General features: G+C 41.0%; 1 protein-coding gene across 1 annotated transcript; it reads left to right on the plus strand.

The window, feature by feature from the left end:
- The first annotated feature begins 1,272 nt into the window (after positions 1–1,272).
- On the plus strand, positions 1,273–21,463 carry CLTRN (collectrin, amino acid transport regulator). The gene is made up of 6 exons (XM_009480647.2): positions 1,273–1,339; positions 1,704–1,762; positions 7,412–7,497; positions 14,146–14,262; positions 17,031–17,225; positions 21,307–21,463. The coding sequence occupies exons 1-6, from the start codon at positions 1,273–1,275 to the stop codon at positions 21,461–21,463; spliced, it is 681 nt and encodes a 226-aa protein (XP_009478922.1).
- The last annotated feature ends 217 nt before the right edge of the window (positions 21,464–21,680 follow it).

The raw sequence follows: 21,680 nt of genomic DNA on the forward strand, positions 1-21,680 counted from the left end.
TCTCATTGGTAGTCATTCTTGTGAAGGTCTTCGGGTTTGCAGTCTCAAGACACACTTCTCAGTGCTAAAGGACCAACTGAAAGTAATTTTGAAGGGATCTTCAATTTAGGAACTAATCATTAATCAGAGTGGCTACAGGGGGAGTACAGCAGCAGAGTGGAATAAAATAATCTTGTCTTGCTGCCTAGATTGAAAAGACTGTTCAAATACTTGCGACACATTTCAGTTTCTGAATTCTTTCTCCTCTTCTTCTCTGCATTTATTTCTTTGTCTTAGTAAACATTTGGCTAATAGTGTAGAGTGCATCATTAAAATAATAACATACATGTGTGCGTATATGTATACACAGCATGTCATGTATATGAAACAAGAATATGTCCTTATTCAACAAGCTTCCTATGAAGTCCTTTTGTTGCACCTCTTTTTACTCCAGTTGCTACCGTAATGATCCTCCAACAGCAAGAAACTAGTGCTCCACCTTTATAACTGTTCTTTTCATGCAAAGCAGTGCCTCAAATGTGGGTTTTTTTTTTTTTGTGTGGAATGAGGTGTTTGTTCTGCCGGGCTCAGACAAGCTCCTGAGCCAGGATATGGGAGTGGTGCTGGGGCGGGGATGGGGGGACACGGCACGGGGGCCACCAGGCTGGTCCTTCGGAAGTGCTGCGAGTTTGAAGGCAAACGAGGGGCAAATCTGGAGCCCCGGGTTGTGGGTCCGGGGCTTCGGAATTCGCCACGCATTTCTTTTGGAGGGATGGAAAGGGTGCCCAGTCTTCCTTTATCCTCAGGGGCCCTCTGTGGGGCCAGCCAGTTTTCCAGGGAAGCCAGGTAGCAGCTTCCTTTGGGATCTGGTGGCAGCCAAGCTCCGGATTCACCTGCTGTGGGTAACAGCATGGCGTCCCACCACCGCATTTGCCAGCTGCTCCGGTGCGACATCCCTCAGACATCTTTTGTGCCTGTCTGACATCGCATTGGGGGGGAAAAAGGTTGGCCTGGAGCACTGTGTGAAGTTTTGTATTACTCTGAAAAGGAAGAAGGAAAATTAAAAACTTGTTATGGCCTTTTCTTTACTACAGAGAAAGGTAGTAAATAACTAACAGAAGACAGTTGTTTCTAATGCCTGTTTTAGCTAAAATAACGGGGGTTAATTATTAAACCTTTTACTTGGTTGCTCACTTGTGCTGCTGATGCTTTAATCCTGGGTCACAGAAAGTTTAAGAGTGCTTTACAGGGGAGACTCACTTCTTTTTGCCTCAACATTTCCATGCTGACGGGATGTTACGGGTTTTGCTGCTTACTCTCTCTGTAGTTGCCGTTGCTCATGCTGAGCTCTGCAAGCCGGGTAAGTTTTGGAGCTGATAAATGTAGCTATGAGTTTATGCCTACAAAGCTGTCAGCTTCTCAGATTTTTATTTTAGCTGGTTGTCTCCAGTTTGAAGATTGAAAGGCTGAGCATTCGCTTCTTTTATCAGTTTGCAAATTAAGTACGGAAGTTGATCTCATTTTAAAGAGGTCACGGTAAACCTCACTGAGACTCTGTAGGGCTGCGGCATTTGTCATGCTAGTAACTTCTGTTCTCCTAACCAGGTGACCTGTTCAGACACATTTAGAAGCTGTGATTTGTGAAATAACTAGAGAAGTAAATGATTTTAAATCCTATTTTGGCTGACTATCAATATATGTTTGCTTTTTTCTCTTTGTGTCAGATGCGCAGAATGCTTTCAAAGTACGGCTTAGTATCAAAACAGCTTTGGGAGATAATGCAGTAAGTAAAGTATCTTCACATATTCTTCCTAACTGAATATCTGCCAAAATAGAGAAGTAATATATACTGGTAAATTTCTGAAGACGGCACAAGCAATTTGTTCTGAAGTCTTAATTGTAATAGCTTGCTCAAGCCATGATCCAGGCATCCATTTCTTGACATTTGACTAGCCCACTCCTTAAAATGGCATCCTTTAAGAGACGTATGAAGCTTGGCTTTTCATAAAGACAATTTTCTGTCAACGATTCCCCCCCACCCTCTCCCCCCCCGGAAAAACAGTAGAGATGTTTACACTTTATGCATGGGAGGGGCTGCATAAGTCTAAGTCTGTATTTTGCGAAAAGCACTTCTGCTTGAGAGTGCTAATTGAGAAGTCAAGCATGTCTGGGAAGAGAAGCAGGAAAAGATTGTTAGGTCTTTGTGAAATGGGACTTTATGTCAGCCTCTCAGATCGGTAGAGATCTCTCAGATCGGTAGAGAGCATATCTCGTCAATTCCCTACTAATGCAGGGCTTCGGACAGTGGCCTTTCTTCTCTGCCTGTGGTGCACAGGCTGGTCTCATGAGGACTGAAGTGCTTTGGCTTAATTCGAGTCCTTGGGCTTAATGTAGAAGTACTGGTGTGAGCAATAAGGGTCTGTGATACGTAAGAGATTGGGACATTAGATGACCGAATGGTCCTTCCTGATTTAAAGTGCTATGAAATATAGCAGAGCCCAGTCCTTCATTTGCAGTTTTGAATGCTTAAAGCAAATCTGCAGCGTGATACAGGGCTCAGCATAAAATTGGATATGAAATGTCATGGACAGTCACCTCCACTGGAAGTCTGGTGTCTGATTATGTTAGGAGCCCTGGGAAACAAAAAGCAGTAGGTTACATGTTATAAGAGATTGCAGATAAGAGATCTCCCTATGACCGTAGAAGCCATTCTAAAATTACCCTGAAATATCAGGTAATTTAAACTAACATTAACAGGGACCTAATTCCACTGGTAGCTTCATAAACCAGGCAAATTGGGAAGAAACATTCAAGATACACGCTAAAGTATTTGCCTGTGGAAATTTGTATTGAAGTCAGTTCTCTTGGGTGAGAGACTTTAATTAAACAGTAGTGCGAGCCTTGTTTGCTTACAAATTTATTAAAAATAGGGTAATCCTATGGATGAAAATGTCAAAATCATTATTGAAGCTCCTCTTGATGATGACTGCTAATATTTTGATTTAATCTTGGTTCAAAATAGTAGCAAAGAATGAAAATTGCAGTTCCCAGTAATGCTCTTTCTTAGTGCTTTTTATTTCTCCAGCTATAGTAAAATAAGGGGGTTTTGTTTGATCATTTGTGATTTTTTTTATTTTTCATCCAAAAAGGGTATGATACAAATCATTAATCTTAAAACTACTTTATACTACAAGAAAAAAGCGATAACTGAGGCATTTAGTGTTTTTTGTAGATAGATAGTAGTTTATTTCATATAACAAAGTGTGTGAAAGCCCTAAGAATAATCTAGAACAGCATTTTAGAACAACACGCTGAAAGTGGTGTGATACCTCACAAAATTACCCACAAATAATGAACAATTTATTACACGCACAGGTAGTAGTTCCTTTTCATAGCCATTGCAATCTTCTTTGCAAATGACTGAAATCTGAAACTACTATGAAACTGAAATTCATTTTGGTTGAAGAATTTGGGACACTTTTTTATTTTATTTATTTATTTTAGCAAAGAAAAGAGCAATACTGTCATTGTATCACAGTAGGACACAGCCAGCTTAGAATATCTTGGTATGATGCTCTGCTACTGAGTTCCGTTTCATTCATTTCCAAGTCACTTCAACCTAGGTGATAACAGAAAACCCTGATACTGTGGGCATTTTGCTCTAGGACTGGCAGGATAACTGCAATGTATATTCAGGGGCACAGGAAATAGGTTAGTGTAGTTTTCCACATGGTTTAGTTCATGCCACCCACTTTGTGTGAGGCTGATAAAGACAGGACACCATTTTTTAATTTGTTCACAAGACAGGCTGTACTTTGAGGCAGGGAGTGCCACTTAGTGTATTTATATAGTTCTTATCACAATGGAGCTGGAAAGAGCAGCTAAGATACAGTGAGTATTTAGCTGTTATCATTTTAATTGCAAATAATGGGTGTACTTGACAGATACGTTGTTTGCTAAGCGGTGGGAGGAAACATGGTGTCTGTAAGCCTAAATGGAAGGAGGGTGATTTATGAGTCTCTCTGAGAATGGTGTTAACTTTATGAGTGGCTTCTGGAATAGCTGCTAGTCACTAGTTGCTTCCTACTCATGGAGTTAGCAGAGTGGTAGAGAGTTAATTCAGAAGGGCCAAAGACAACTAGGGAGTGAGCAGAAGTGATGTGCACTGAGAAGTCTATGTAACTCTGCATCACCACTCAGTTCAACCATAAGAGTCAAGGAGCTGGCACCTCAGGGGCTGCAGCCAGGTGAAGGAGAAGGTGCGCTTCCCTTCTGGCCCATGTATTCAGGCTGTTTCCAGGGTAGAGGATGAAGGGGAGAAAGGCTGACATGCACCTGGTATCTTGCCACCAACTGGGACCCAGAAGTGCGTTCATGTGTCTGTAGCCGCACTGCAGTCTGAATGGCTGTCTAGTTAAAACAGAGAACCATTCAGGAGGGAAGGGACCTTGGACTAGTCCCCTGCTGCTCAAAGCCAGGTCAACACTGAAGTTGGATCAGGTTGCTCAGGGCAATCTTGTAGTATTATAATCATCTTCTGCTAGCTTAAATTTTGTCTTCCTTAGAGCACTACTATAGCATTTCACCCCATCAACAACCTAGGCTCATTATCTTTTACCCATTATCTCATCAACCTCCTCTTTCACTAACAGGCACTTAAGACTGGCTTTCACAGTCAGCTGTCTCTAATTCTGCTCCTCCTTAACGTATAAAGGATGGCAAATGCAACCGAGCCAAGGTCTTTGTTCCTTTGTAGAACAAAGATGATGGTAAACATTAATAGTTCTGATACCGTCATGTAAGGTTTCATTGATAACAGACTTCTGTTCATAGTGTGTGTGGCTGCAAATGATACTTAATACATTTCCTCTACAGCAGCACAAACCGTGCATCAGTAGCTGCACTGCATGGGAACATAAGATCAGAAGCAACATCCTCAGTCATCAGCTGCAGTCCAGACCTTTGCAACTGGAGGATAAAGATGAAACTGATAAAGCCCCATAGTAGTGATTCAGGTTTCTTTGCACCTATCCCTCTGACTGGAGAAAGCTGATGATAAGAAATTGGCTTCTGGCAATTCGTGCCCACTTGTCCTTAGTTAATACAGTTTATTAGCTTAAAGGTATTCTTGCCATACTTTTCCTCCTCATTATGTTGCCTCCCCCCTGCATATTCCTGTGTCCAGTCACGTACAGAGGTTCTTGTTCATATGGAGCCCACAGCCATCTCCATCTCCTCTACCTTCGTCTGATCACTGTTTTCTTGGCGCTTCTTGCACTTCTGCCCAGAAGGTTGTCTGCAGCATCTTCTCCTCACTCAAGCAGACCCCTGATTTCTGCAGAGCTTTCTCTGCCCGTCTCCTCCACCGTTTCTTGCAGCTTTCTGTTTATTCTCTTTTTTTAAAGTACTTACTCTTTCAGCTGGAGCTGGGGTTCCTCACTAAAAATTATTTTCCCTGTTTTGAGATACCCTTTTTGTTACTCTGACTTAAAGAAGCTCTAGGCTACTGCAGTTTATGAAAACTGAATACTTAATAGTGACAAATTGTGCATATATACATGTACTGCATGAAACATAAACATATCAAGTACATATACTTGGTAGCGCTGCATTGCATTTGTGTCTATGTAAGCATGAAATGCAGTGTGCTTCATCATTATCCATTTTCAAGACAACTGATTAAATTATGTCTACAGCTGGTTTAATCCACTGGATAACAACTGATTTTTTTCTGTCCTTTTGGACCTGTTCTCGAAGACTGCAGATGGCATGTAGGGATTCAGTCAATAGTACTACACACAAAAAAGGGAAGATCTTCCCTTCTAGTGCTGCAAATTGTGCTCTGTGGTTTAAATACAGATGTCTTTAAAATTACAATAAATAGTTTCATGGCTCCCATCTGTATTAATTCCTCTACTAGATTATCTCTTTTTCTTTTAGTACTAGTTGCTATCATTACTGTCACGTTTTCATCAGTGCAGCGGGATCAAAATACAGGCTTTTATAATTTCATTTCAAAGAGTCTCTCCTTTTTTTTTCACAGTTTAAGTTCCCAGACTGGCATGCATTATCACAGCATGCTTACATCTCCCTTCATTCACAAGGCAAGAGTGGTGAGTCAGAACCCAGATTCTCAGCACTGCATCTGGATTTTAATGCTACTCAAGTTGTCTGTTGCTCAGCTTTGTTGTCCCTGTCCTGCCACATCTCAGAGAGCTCATTTCAGAACTCATCATTTGTTTAGGGATGATAAATATGATCAGTATGACTTTCTGCCCCTTAAAGGACTGCCTCCTTCCCTGATGAGGTTCCCTGTCCACAGGATGTCAGAGCAAAATGAGAGCTGATGCCTGGAATTTGGATTCCTTCTTTCTGCAGAGAGGTTGCAGGTCCATGCATCCAAAATCAGAATTTAAAAACCAGAATTAAAATTTGGCATTTTCAACGCTGTTTACGCTACTGCTTTTTTGATGTTGTCAACAGGGTTAAGTATCCACACCATTGGGTTTCTGGTTTGGATGATTACAGTGCAGATTTTTTTAATGCTGAAAGTTAAAGATTAGATTTGTGTTCTGATTGACTGAAGAAAGCTGCCTCTAACCTCCATTAATATAATTCCAAGAAACTATTAATCTTTGTAATCTGCTGAAAGGGGAAATTCAATCAGTATGCCTCAGTCATGGCTCTTTTTATAAAAATGTAATAGGTGCAGTTCTAACAGATCATTAGAATTGCATATGTGAATGAAAGCCCAGAGGAACCTAGTGAAGCTATCTCAGAAAACTGAAATTACAGAAGCATGATTTTTCATCAAGACAACAGAGTTTTTGGAGCCTTTATTTTACTTCTTAGCTATTTTCTTTCTTTCGTCTCACGTGCAATGTAGTAATTTGTACTATAGTTGAGTCTGTCTCCTTGTTGCAAGGATGCCGTGCAGCAATAAGGCCATCATCTCATTTTATTTCCTGGTGTCCTGACATCCAACTCCCAAAGACTGCCTTCAACATTAGCTTTTTTTTATTTTTGGGCAGAGCCAAATGGTCTTTGAGAGTAGATTTAAACCTTCTACTTTAACAGGGTTTATCCAGCAAAAGAGGCAAGGCCGTGGGTGCAGCTGCGTGGGGACAATTCTAGTAACATGCCTAGTCTTTGGTACAAGAAATTTTACATCTACCATTTGGTCAGGTTTCAGAAATATTCAATTCATTCAGTTTTTGCAAACATTCTTTGCACTTTATATTGTGCTTTATAACAGCCATTAGAAAAAGTCCTTTGTGCACACTAAATAATGGGCAGGAATTTATTTTCATAGCACAACCAGAGAATGTATTCATTTTCTTGATCAATATAGCATTTCAAATTTGGTGACTTTTTCCTCTCTGTACTGCCAGCACTAGTGCTGAAACTGATTATTTTCCATCTTCCTTTACAGTATGTGTGGGATGCTAATGAAGAGTATCTCTTCAAAGCAATGGTGGCTTTTGCAATGAGAAGATATTCCAGCAAGACCACAACTCAGTAAGCATCTACTCTGATTTGCCTTATACATATTAACAATGCTTCATGTCGTGGCGCATTCTCTGCTGTACTGAACTGTAGAAATCATTATATACAGCGTCTAAAACCAGACAGTTCCAGTATATTTCTTTGACACCCAGATACACGTTAAACATCACACTCTCTCTGTCTTAAGCAATGTTCAATCTTTGGACCAGTATCCCTGTTGATGTGTCCTGGTTTTGGCTGGGATAGAGTTAATTTTCTTTCTAGTAGCTGGTATAGTGCTGTGGTTTGGATTTAGGATAAGAAGAATGTTGATAACACACTGATGTTTTAGTTGTTTCTGAGCAGTGCTTACACTAAGTCAAGGACTTTTCAGCTTCCCATACTGCCCTGCCAGCGAGGAGGCTGGAGGTGCACAAGAAGCTGTGAGGGGGCACAGCCAGGACAGCTGACCCAAAGTGGCCAAAGGGATGTTCCACACCATACGATGTCATGCTGAGCAAAAAACCTGGGGGGAGTTGGCCAGGGGGTGTGGCCGCTGCTGGGGAACTGGCTGGGCATCGGTCAGTGGGTGGTGAGCAATTGCATTGTGCATCACTTGTTTTGTATATTCTTTTTTCATTATGATTATTTTCCCTTCCTTTTCTGTCCTATTAAATTGTCTTTATCTCAACCCAGGAGTTTTAGCTTTTTTCTGATTCTCTCCCCCATCCCACTGTGGGGGAATGAGCGAACAGCTGTGTGGAGTTTAGCTGCCTGCCAGATTAAACCACGACATGGTGTGTGAAGTGACACAGCTGTGGATCTCAGTGGGATTGTGCCAGTTCACTCTAGCAGAATCTGGCAGTGAGACATGATACCTTCTGGAGACCATACTGGGAGGAGGTAAAGGGACACATTGGCAAGTTCAAGAAATGCAGTACAGATCCTTGAATAAGCAGCTTTGGTGCACATTTTCTTAGAGCACAGCTTCAGCAGTATGCTAAAGATGAGCTGACTCAGAGAACTGGAAGGTGGATAGCTATGCTAGTGCTGTGTTCTGCTGGGGGTATCTTTCCCTAATACTGCAGTGGTTGAGTTACCTAGCGTCAAGAAGTTTCAGATGTTGCAGTTCAGACATAGATCAGCCTTTAATTGGTTTGGGGATTAAATCTACCCTGAGGTATTGAATATTCTTCTCAGGCTTCTGATCCTTGCTACTTTCGAAATTAGATACCAGATTAGACAGAGCATTTAGCAAGCTGTATTTTCAGTATGTTCTTACCTTCCTTAAATGAGAAACCTGGTAAGTGTATTTCTGTAGGCCTATTATTTTTTTCATTGTTTTTCAATCTTAAAGGAAAGATTTGTGGTTCTGGTAGGCTAATGAGGATAAGGTTCTCAATTGACTTAAAAAAAATGCTTCAGGCTGTCATTGCATCAGATGAAGCATATTCCACATTTGCGAAGATATTAGTTAACTTTAGTCACGTGATGATTATTGTGCTGCACTTTCCACACTCCATGTAACAGGAGTGTTTGGTTCCTTGCTGTTTCATTTTTATACCTCAGAAGTTGTCTCCTTTAGGCAAGAGAGCCATTACACCAAGCTTAACAAAACCAGCCAAGTACGCTACTGCACCCAATTAAAATGACACGTAAAAAAATGAGTTCAAGATACAAGCTAATTAAAGGTGATTATTCAGGGCTTTTTCTCAGGTTTTCAAATTAGCAGAGTTTTCATCCAGTATCTTATCCATAAAGAATCGCTTTTGTATACTTATTTTAGTCCCAGGTCCTTTTTTGCTTCAAAGTCATGGTCCTTTCACATAGCAAAAACCCTGTGTCAGAAGCCAGTGATCATCTTCCTCCTCAAGCACCATGGATCTCTGCAGACTCAACTAATATTAGAAAGCTTGGTGCAGGAATGGGAAAAATGTCAAATCAGTGTGAAAGGAGTTATCTCTCTCCACTCTGGGAAATGACAGAATTTATGCTCACTTAATTCAGTTTCCTACCAAGACAATTTTTCCTATCGGCAAGTACGATAATGTCAGTGTTACTCCAGTTTGGAGGTGGAGTTGCACACATCAATAATTTTCTGCTACTATGTTTGTCAGAGGAGAAGTCGGTATAATATTTGGAAACAGCTAGGTGTGGGCACCTTTACCTCTTTTTAAGATGGTAGACTTCCTCATGGGGTATAACTTGTTGGGGTGTACCTTGGAGGTATAACTGATAACCTTCTAGGCCTTCTAGATACCTTTGGGGTCATGTGTAGACAGCATGTCAACCGAAGGACAGCTGTGCAGCTTTGACATCTGGTACAACTTACTAGGCAACAGGCCGAGGACTTCCCTATCTGTAGATCTCTCCCAAATCCCAAGGGACCTCTGAGTCCCTGTTCAGTGATGGAGAGCTAGATGAACGTCCCAATACACCCCAAATAACCTGCCTGTTACATGGGAGCAGGAAAGCTATGAAAGCCTCCACCCTGTTAGAAGTCCTGGAAATAATGCACTCCTTGCCCCACCCGTGTGGCTGTCAGCTGGAAGGAACTGGGTATAGAGGAAGGAGTGCGGTCCATCTCCATCCCCTCTGCAGTGGGTATGGAGGTGTGGGAGCACTCAGCATCCCAGAGGGTACAGCAGCATGCCGTGCACACAGGAACGGCATTCCCGCATATCTGGTAAGGATAGTGGCAGGGGCTTGCGGTGTGGTGAAGAGGGAGGCAGTTGTGGCAAATAAATGACATTACACTACAGGAGCCTTTACAGATAAATGCCAGCAGTTTTTCTTCAGGAGCTGTAAAAGATCAATGATCAATTATTCTGTCATAAAAGAACAAACTAATTGCTTGTGACTGCATTCTGGTAGCATCTAAATTTACCCAAATTTTGCATCTGGTTAATTAAAGATTTTTGTCAAAATGAAGACTTATGAAAAATTCACCAGTATTTTACATAACCAAATACTGGTTCTGCCAGGGTATAAATTCTGCACAGGGCCATAACCAGGATGTGACAAACCTCCCCTTTAACATCCCATTAATTTCTAACACACCCACAGCCCTGCAGTAACTCACAGCCGCGCTAACTCCCACTGGAGACCAAATGCCATTAACTTCAGCAAGCTGGATCAGGCCCCAAAACAGTTTGTCTGATGGATCAGCATAACCATTGTTGCAGTCTGTCCCATCATTTTTGAGATTCAAAGTCACCTTTTGTTAGGCTTCTGAAGCTGGATAAAAGCCAGCCTCTAATGACAAGCATTTGAATGTGCTGCTGGAAACAACAGTTGATGCTGTTGTTGCCCTCGTGTAACCACCGAGGGACCCAACGCAGAGTGGACAGGGTTGCACATTACATCTCGAGTTCTCTAAAGTTAATTTCTAAACTAAAATTTAATAAAGCATGGAGCTGTGTTTAATGTTTGAAAGGCTTGTCAAATTTTCAAGTTTGTCTGAAACAGAAGAAAGACACAATCCATCAAATTACTCAGTAATTATTAATACAGATAAAATAAATTCTTTCTCAATGGAGAAATAAACCCCCTTTATTTCCTGCTCTATATATGGCCTTTCAAGTCATTCTCAATACATACATTCATGAACTATGTAAGCCAACCTTTGATCTCTCAGTGTTAAAAAATTATTGTCTATAGTCTGTGTTAGTAACCGTGATTTCTCTAATCTGTGACTCATTTGAAATAATATGCATCTCTTTTGGGCCTGAGACTAGTTAATCTTTAGAGCAGAAAGAAAGTCATCACATTTACTTTCATTCAAGTAACAGAACCTACTTTTGGTACATCTTCCACCCATTTGTGGATAAAAAAGCTGCAGTTTTCCTCATGAAGTGACCAAAAAAATTCATCATAGAATCAACATTACCCATCTTCCTAAGACAGGCTATTTTGATACTAAAAATATTGTGACCATTTAGAACAACAAAATAAACTTCTAGAGTTAAAGCTGTTACACCAAGGTGACCTCATGGCTGCTGTTCACAAAAAGGAAGAAAATAACATCCCTTTACAGGAACAGCTGCACAGCACTGGGTTGGAAGTGGCCTGATGCTTTTGGGAGAGCTGGAGGTAGGTGCTTGGGACTTGGGGACTGTGGTTCTCCCACAAGCTAATGGCCACTGTAGGCACCCAGCTCCCTTTGAGTCTCTGGCAGCTCTTTCTTACCCCTAAATAATCCTTTGAATGTCCATAAGGAACAACAATGGTGTTTCAGGCCAAGGAACCATCAGGGTTTTCTGCACTCTACTCACTGGTGTTCACTTGTGTCTATTAAAGGAAATGCAGTTTTGGACTTTTGCTATGGTGCCATAAGGCAGAACCAGGATCTTGTAATTTTGATGATAACAGTCTCCTATAATCCCCATGACAAGTCTATCACCTGCTAAGGAAATAAAAAGATGTCCACATATATGTTTACAAACACACTTTACCGCAGTGCATGGAAAAGTCAGGTTTCTCAAATCTAAACAGTGTAACGACATAGTTTTGTAATGCTTCTGCATGCTGTGAATCAAACCTGCATGCAAATAGCACAGGGGAAAAAAAGGCATACCTGCTGCAAAGAAATTGCCACATTGGTGCTTGTTGAAGCAGTCTGTTTGGGTATTTACTCAATCCCCTTGGAACTTCTCATGAGCAGTATTACTCTCTTTGAAGCCTGGAAGAATTTACAGCATTCAGATTCCACTGATGAAAAAGTGGTGGCAGTGAAGCCAGGTTTTGGATGATTATAATTGAGCAAGGATTTTAGACACAACAGGGAGCAGAAAGGAGGCAAAATTTACGTATCCTGGTGTAAGCCTTGCTGCTCAATTGATTCAATGCTGTTTGTTGTAGAGGGAAAGAGAGATCCTGTCCCTAATGATGACCAACTGCCCTATCGCATGCTGACAGCCTTGGCACTGTAGGGAATACCCCAGGTTGAAGAGTCTCTGTGAGTCTCTGAATGAGAATGAGAAAGTCAGGGTGTTCTGCTGGTCTTTATCTACCAAATTTATCTTTCTCTTTGGGGATCAGACTTTCCTCACTCACGCCATTTCAAGAACATCTGTAGGGCAACATGAACCCTGATTTTCTACCTGGATCAGTTTTTGACTGCGCCACAGAAATTCCAGCTTTAAGAAGTGCAGTAACATGAAGCTTTAGGTCCTACTGTTATAAATACTCCTGATGGAAAACTTCTGCAGATACAATTTTAGATACTCCGTGAAGTCAGCAAAAGTTTGTCAGCCACCAGCCAGAAGTAGACTCTTTTTTTCCCTCTCCTGTAAATTTTGTGCTTTGCTTTTGTTTTGGGAGGAATAAATCTGCTTCCATCTTCTGACTTGCCAGCAAACTGATGTGAACATTTTTTCAAATTCCAGAGGATGGCTTTCCTCTTTTATCCATAAAAATTCTCTGTATTTGCAAAATTGACATTGTTCCAGAGAGGTAAAAGTGGGTATTTCAGCTCTGCAAAAGCATTGCTTTCCATTTTATTGCATATTTCTATGGAATATATACCTTCTCTGTAAAACAAAAGGTTGCACTACCCAAGGCACCCAAAACACCACCCAAACAAGCTTTCTGCAGTAAGTAAAATATTTCTGCAAAATATCCATAATGGACTACTATGATCAAGCCAATGCCTGTCCTGCCCTAAAAGCGAACTCGTTCTTTTTTGGATGGAGACTACACATTCATCATGGCTCCCGTACATTCCTTCCACCTCATGCTTCCTGCTCCTCAGGCCACTGCAGAGGTCATTTAATTTCGTTGTAATTAGCCAGCAGATGGCACTGCAAAACAGAGCTCTGTGGCAGGGGAGATTGCAGCTGGGGGATTTGTCACCCTGAGCAAGAGCACAGGCTGGAAAGGAAATGTTAAAACTTGCATTTTGATGATGGACAGGCCAAACCTTACGACCAATTATAGTAGTTAGTAATAGGCATTACAAACATCACTGCAGTTAATTAAAAGAGGGGCTGCATTCTTCTTCACTGGCTCACCGCAGGGTTTCCTTCTCCAGAACAGCAGGTAGTATCTGAAGACTGATCATCCCAGGGGTCTGCCAAGACAGGGTGGCTGTGTTGTGTTTGTGGCCAGGTAGACCTTCTGCAAAGGTGAACCAAGGCCAGGCTGGCTCTGTGCCTGACTCTGTGCAGAAAGATGTCAAAAAGAGTAACACTAATTTCATTACTCTTCCCTCCAACACATGTATTGTGTAGAAGGACTGCACTCCCTTGAAAATCGTGTGGGCAATCCCCCATGCCTGGCTCCTGTGGTATTAGCTGTCAAAAAGTAAATTTTCAGTCCCTCAATGCATTTGCTCCATTATATATGGCCTTTGTACAGTCCTGCTGATTAAGATGCAAATATGTGGTTTTCCATTTTATTATGGTAAATGTATGTTCAAGACCAGGCAAGTTTGTAATAGATTCAGAAATTTGTTTGAAGACTCAAGTTTGGTCTCAATAAGCTTGAATTTTTGAGAGTCATATGGGGAAGTGGGAAATGCTGAGTGATATGTCTTCCTTGGGCATTAACTGTTGTTACCTTTTCGAAATGTAAGAATTTTTTCCCACTCTAGATGAAAGCAATATTTTAAGAAAATCTGAAATATTTCAATAATTCCTTCCATGCTTCTTTAATGATGATTTTTATTTTAACCATCCACAGAATTTCCAATGTGCTGCTCTGCAATGTGACAGATCGGGTGTCATTTTGGTTTGTGGTCACAGATTCTTCCAAAAATGTGACAACTGTTCCTGGAAGTGAGGTAGAGGAAGCCATCAGGTACAGTCACTGCTTCTGCAGCCCATTTTTCCTTGCTGACTGGGGAAGCTTTCTTTCCTGGGCCTTGTATGAATGAGCAGTGTGCCTCTTTAAGAACAAACTAGTCGTTAAAGTAGTTAAAACACCAGGAGGTTAGTACTCTTTCATGCATGTAAGATTAGAAGGATTTTTAGCAGTCCCACAGAATGCAAAGCATATGAGCCTTGGAATTATAACTTTGGAATGAGTCTCTCTTAATGCTGGAGCCTCAGATGAAATCTAGTCCCTTTCCAGAGACCTACCTGTAATTTGCTGTCCAGTGTGTGGCACGTACGCTGCTCTCCTCCTGCTGCTACATTTCCCAGCGAGAGCGCCTTCTTCCTCAGATGATGGAATTGCACACTTTCTGGGTGGGATTTATATCATTTAACTTTCATTGCATGCCACATGCACATCTACACCTGGACTAATGACCACAGGCTCCCTTTCAGACCTGCTCAAGTACAGTTCATCTGACTTACTTTAGAAGTCAGCTTTCACATGAGAAGAGCTCGTGTGAACTCTTCATGAGCAGAGCTGGCTGTGTCCCAGCTTGGCTTAAACAATTTTATGCTCACATTCCTTTCATACCAGCTCTTTATAGAATGCCGGTCACTATCATAGCTGAGCATTGCTTTTACAAAGTACCATGCAGTACAAGTCAGTTTGCTTTCTACTAAATACCACATTCTGTAGCCAATAAAAGCACGAGTGTGGAGCTGAAGAGGGAAGAAGAAAAAATAGGTAATCTGACTTCAGTGGTCCACCAAACCTACATAAGGGGTTTATGGCGATGACTCCCACAAGCAGCATAACTCGTACATTTCTCAAGCATGGAGCGGAAAACAGACCTCTTTGTTTTTAGACATTCTGTACTTTGTCTTGAAAATTCTTGTTATCTCTATGGAGGTGTAATGCCTAATTCCTGATGAATGAGTATGCGCTCTTTTGGAAAGATTAACTTTTAAGCTTATGAGCAGATTAAACTATTTCCTACAGAGACACCAAACAATAGCTTCATAGCATTAGTGGAGGAAGGAGATTATTTATTCACTGAAGCTCTCTGTGAGAGTGCTGGAATGCAGGGTTTTTGCATTTCTGTTATTCTTTGATACGTTCAGTAGCATAAGCTGATTTATTTTTTTATGTGCCCTGTTTGCCACAGAAATTGGATGCTATTATAGTATGTTTGGTTTTTAACTGTTGTCTGTCACCTGATAAAGAAGAATATGCTATTTATGAAAAGTTTTAATTCCTACCTAACTTAGAAACAAGAAATAAAATGGTCTATCAAACTACAATACTTCTTATTCAGTTGCTTCTGATTGCAGGCTTCCATACTAAATCATTATTCTAATTCTTCATACTACGGTAGCATATAAGAATGCTGTCAATGGACCAGGATTTTATTGTATGAGGTTCTCTACAAACTAAGAATAAAGAGGAAGGCAAACCTTCTCAGAGCTCTGAATGAGTCCCAAGATCTTGCATAAGTATACACAAGATACATTTTTGCATATATGAATACAAAATGCACCTGTAGTTACCTGCATGTGTTTCAGCACATAATTCTGTAACTCCAGCCAGTTAGATGAGGGTGGACAATGTTTATTTCAGCTGTTCACAATGACTCTTTTATATCAATAAGGATGAAAATCTTTTCTAAATCAAAAACGGCTTACCGTATTATGAGTCTTATAATATGCCATGGCTTTCAGTCCTCTTCAGGAATGCTAGCTTTCCATTAAGGCTAAGAACTTCCCATTTAAGGCGTAGGCAAACATTATGATTTCCAAGAAAAGAAATTTGCAAAATCTTACCTGTATTTCCTATATATCTGTTCTTAGGAGATAGTTGCTCTATGGTAAATCAATTGAATTGTATACAAGAAAGAGCTGCTGTAAATCATACAACTGCAATCAGAAAGAATCTCTCAGGACCAATAAATGTAATACATTTTCTCAAAAATTTCTAACATTTTGAAAAAGCTAATGAAAGATACTGCTAAAACCTTTTAAGGCTGCTTAGATTCAGATCCAGAAATACCTGCAAATGCTTGGAAGTAATGATTGTGGGTGAAGATATCCATTAAAGGGTAGCAGCTGTACTACTCATATGAAAAAGTGTGTTTCTCAGACTTAGTTTCTCATAATGGAAAAAATGTGTGAAGTACAAATCGCTTTAGCTGCGTCCCTCAGGGAAGAAGGGTATGTTGGCAATAGGGATTCTTCTGGACCAAATCATATTCTGTGCCTCATGGACCTAAGAAAATGTACAGCAACAAGAGCAGATGTTAGGTTCAGTTTGAAGAACGAAGGGGCACCGGTAAGTAAATCCTCTGAGTGTTGCAGGGTAATTCTGCCACTCCCATGCTAATCTTGAATGCTGTGTGAGCAAGACAACGGAGCCACCCTTACAGACTACAACCTGCTATGTCTTCAGCACATGGTCCAAACCAGAAACAAGTAATAATACTGTACTTCAGGTCTCATCTGTATTTCCCAGTTTTTCAGGTAAATACATGTAGAAGTCTGGTGTTCAAAACCTTCTAAGTGTGTGGGTGTCTATGGATTACTGACAGGGTCTATGTTAAGTGAAGGGCTGTGTAATACTACCAACGTCATGCTGGATCAAATTTCATCCCTGCCAGACTTGCAACACATACATGAAAATTTCTTTTTTTGTTCTATCCTTTTAACTTATAAAATACCTTTATAAAGAGTTGTGATGTTCTTTCTGTTTTTATGAAGGATGAACCGGAACAGAATCAACAGCGCCTTCCTGCTGAGTGACAAAACACTGCAGTTCCTGAAGATAACCTCAACCCTATCACCTCCTGTTGAACCCTCCACGCCTGTCTGGCTTATCATATTTGGTGTTGTTCTTTGTCTCATTGTGGCTGGAATTGTCTTCCTCATTGTTTCAGGGATTCAACAACACAAGAAGTAAGCTTAGATTTTCTTCTGTTTTAACTGAATATTAGCAAGTTAAGTCAGCTGGGCTGGTTTTGCTTTTCAGATCAGCCTCAGAGAAATTATAGCTGTGCCCCCGCTCCCTCCATAGGTAAAGATAACCCATGGGTCCTTTTCCAAGGAAAGGGGTTAAAATTTTTAAGTATAAACACCTTAGTAATGCTGGGGTGTAATGAGGAAATAGGGAGTGTAAGAATATGATCCTGGAGGCCACCTAACTAGAGATGATAGCTTTACAAAGACATTTGCTGTCATTGTTCTCAAGGTTTAGCGTGCCATAGGTAAGCCTCCTCTCACAAACTACCCAAATAGCTACCAAGAGGGAGAAGGCTGGCAGTGACTGTGCCTCTTCCAGGGCAGTAGTGTCAAAAGCTGGCAGGGCTAAAAAAAATTTGCTGCTGCAGTTTGAGAAGCCTCAGTAGAGGACACAATAATCATTAATGTATGGCTGAAGAGGGCCTGCTCAATGGAACGGTGCATGGTCTCACCTACCATTCATGACCTGATGAGTCCAAAGTACCTAGTCCTTCACAGGTTCATGACCAGATCTCCCCATGAGCCTGTGTGTTTGCTGTTTGGCAGCAGGGTAGGAGAGAGATACTCTGTTTTCCTCTCAGTTTCTGCCCTGTGGTGGCACTGGTGAAAAAAAGAAGGCTATTCATGCTTCCCTAGTGGGAGCACGTTGGAGCAGGCCAGAGAATAGGTAGAGTTTTGGTCCTGCCATCTCCATTGGTTCAGAGTTGGGCATAAGGAATAGAAATTTCTCAGCTGAGCTGAGATTCTGCCATAGATGTTCAGCGTCTGCCATGATTTAGGCTGCCACGGATGTTAGGTTAACACAAAATTATGACTTCAGCAACAGAGTTGTACAGGAACAGCAGAAGAACTGAAAAAGGGTAAATTTCTGCTGATAACTAGATGATGTTAGAATTACTGGATGTATGGTAGACTCTATCACCAAAGATATCAGATCAAGGTATTCTTATATGAAAAGTGGTGTGTTGCAGAGACTTTTCCTTTCTGCCTCCTCATCACCTTGAAGAACAACATTAAAAGACCTCAGAAAAACAACAGTTTTTGTGAAGGATAAGTGGGTGTCATAGAGAACCCTCAGGAATGTAGTCAGAATCCCGTCAGTTATACTTTGCATTCAGAAGAGTTGCATGAATTTGTGAAACCCCTTTCTGTTTTCAAAAAACAAAATTCAACAAACAATAGATGAGAGATGCTGTTGGGGAAAGAGTCTGGGCAGGTACTGGAGACCTGTGGATAGTTTAAGCCCTGTTGCAACCTTCCATGTGATATGGGCTGAGTTATTTTATCCCCTGAAGGTAAGCAACCTCTTCTGTAAAACTGAAGAATAATGTTGCTACCTGAAGCCATACCTGCCCTCCGTGTAGTAGCATGGCTCTGTGTGTCTGTGTAGCACCTAACTCAAAGGGGGTCTTTGAACATTTCAGGTAAGTGTAACATACATAAATTATGCTAAATAGCTATATTTTTGCTAGCTAAAATAATAATTAATGCTTTATATCAGGCTGAAAGACAGCATTTCTGTGTCCAAAATAACTCAGCTGAGCTTGAGGAATTCCCCTCAATATGGTGTAAACTACATGCTCTTATCATCATACCACCAGTAATATGGCTTGTTGCTGCCTGCCTATGGTCACTTGGCATCCTTTCTGTCTCATGCTTTTGTTGTCCTTTTAGTTGTTTTGCTCCTTATCGCTTCTCCCTCTGTTTCCCTACTCTGCCTTTACGTATAACTTTTCCTCAGAGCAGATTCATCTGTGATTGAACTGTAACCCTCCTTTCACATCAATGGCATCTGCAGGCAGGGGGCAGGGGAGTGAGAGAGAAGGTAAACCAAGTATATATTTCTTCTACCTACTGTTGCAAAGACTGGAGAGGTAAAAGGGATGGTCTGGGCTATTTGGCTTCTCAAAAGAGGAGCCAGACATCAGAGAACAGAATTTTGAAAGTGCTCATCTCTTTTTCAGGCACCAAAGTATGTGACCAGGTTGGCAAAGACTTCAGCACGTCCAGTAATGAGTTTTCTTGGAAACCTGTCCAGAGCTGACATAATGGCAGCTCTGTTGCCTAGTAAGCTGTGTTGGAAATCTGGCCCCAAGGACGATGTTGACTTCTCATAAATCTGGCATTTTGTCTTTATGGGCCTTTAAAGTACCAGTTAAATACCTTGGTTCAATTAAGCCCAAAAGCACGTGCTGTGCTGTTCATACTCAGGGTGGCAGGGAAGCACATGATTGGCCTGTAATGGAGTTTCAGTAATGAGTTAGACTCATGTGTCATTTCTTGAACTGGAAGATTTTCTTAATTAGGTCTTCACTGTGTATCACTGCCAACATGTAAAATTCCAAGCCGCAGCTGCCTGCAGCTTGAAAAGCTCCATGTGATTGTCGTCCTTGACTCTACGGTGAGCTGGATCAGACACACTGTCTCCCAGTCTTATGTTTGTTCTCCTGTCATGACAGCAACAGGACACCTCCATCTCCAATAGTAGATTTGGCACATACCCAGGGCAGGACCATCCTCTACTGTCTATGCTGGGCTTGACTGAAGTCCACCCCTACCCCCAAAATCCCATCTGTGGCAGAAGCCATAAACATTTGCCCTGAGAAGAGTGAAAACAGAGTAAGGGCACTCAATGCTTCCTTCTATTACTCTCCCAGCATCTAATTTGCAGCTGGGGGCCTTCATGAGCTGGATTTGGTCTTCCTGTATTAGGTAACCGACAATGTTTTCTCTTCCCTTAACTTGTTGAGTCTCCCCTTGGACTCATAGAAATTTTTGGCTTCTCTGAATTCCTATGGCAACAAGTTCCACACATCTCCTACTCCTCTCATTTCTTTTAAATCTGCTCTTTAGTATCTTCTTTTATGTTCTGCCCCTACAGTTCTTGTATTAAAGAACACTCCTTTTAAATGTTGTAAGAGCAGATACAGTGGCCAGAGGTCAGAGGTTTCCACTACTGCCCCCCCATTTATTTTTAGTAAGTCTGTAATGCCAAGAATCTCCCAAAGGCCAATAAAATTTTATTGTTGTTAATATCGCTGTTATTAGCAGTTACACTGAGTCAGGTTGTTGTGATTGTCCTGAGTCAGATTGTTACAGTACATGTTGTGGGATAGGGAGAAGCAGTGGAGCTGACCTTTGAGTTTCTTATCCTCTGAAACCGCTGATGCTGCAGGCTGTAAAGTACAGCAGGTTTTTCAACTATGAACTAGTAGATCTCAAGGTCAGAATAAATCTGGAATTAAAGGAACATCGTGACACGTTGACTGATATTTCTGTATTACATCTTCTCATGGTTGTATTCTTAAATAATTTTATTCAGCAACTATTTTAGTATGCTTTTGGTGAGAACTAGAGCCTGGAAAAGTGAAAGCCATGCATGATCTAGAAAACAAAAGTATAAAATACTGGGTAGGAAGGTGGCTGTTAATGAAGTTTGAACTAAAAATACAGGTTTGCAGCATTAAGGGTACCTAACTTCTAGAGAAGATCATCAAGGAGTGTGAGGGCAATCAAGTCTCCATCATTGGAGGCTGTAGTCTAAAGCTGATCTGTTTCTAAAAAGTATGTTTTAATTTGTCCACATCATGGGGTGAAATCTATGACATACATAACAGGGTCAGACTAGATGGTTAGTGCAGTCCTTCCTGACATAAAGCAAAAACAGATTTAGAGATTTTTTTCCATTTTTGTTTTGTACCAACATTTCCTTCTGCACCCTCCAATCATCTTACAGAACAAGGAGCTGAAGTAATATTTATAACATATTTACTACATGTTTACTCTAGGTTTCCTGATTCCCAATCCTGACCTCAAACCACTAAATCAGGGTTTCCAATCTGTGGGCCTCCCACCTTCTATGGTACATTTACAACAGCAAAAGAGGTGCACCAGATTATGCCTTTCAGACATAACCTATGATAAACTTCTGACTAAATGTGCAGTTTTCTGTCTGTAGAATCGTGGTGGAGTGCTGTAGGTCAACAGAATAAGATGATTTTCTCTTTCTTGTTTTTAGAAAGAATAAAGAGTCGACAGAGAGAGAAAATTTAGAAGAGAAAGGCGAAGTGACAGTAACAGTAGAAAACGGGATTCCTTGTGAAACTCTGGATCTAAAAGCAGGCCACATTAATGGAGTCTTTGTAGCAGATGATGAACGGTTCACGTCCTTATGAAATGGTGCCATTGCTGTCTGGTGGGTTTTTGAAAGACTCCTGTGCCTACCTTATCTCGTCACTACTCCTCAATGTCAAACACGAAGACAAGAAAAACGTCCTTTCACTTAATTTCCCTGGAGAGAACCTTTTGCTGATAACACATACACTCGAACCTCCATTACAAAGCTTTTGTTCATGAGCAGAGCAAATGAGAAGACCTCAAATGATATCCATT

The sequence above is a fragment of the Pelecanus crispus genome, chromosome 1, assembly GCF_030463565.1.
Source record: "Pelecanus crispus isolate bPelCri1 chromosome 1, bPelCri1.pri, whole genome shotgun sequence".
Classification (NCBI taxonomy): Eukaryota; Metazoa; Chordata; class Aves; order Pelecaniformes; family Pelecanidae; genus Pelecanus; species Pelecanus crispus.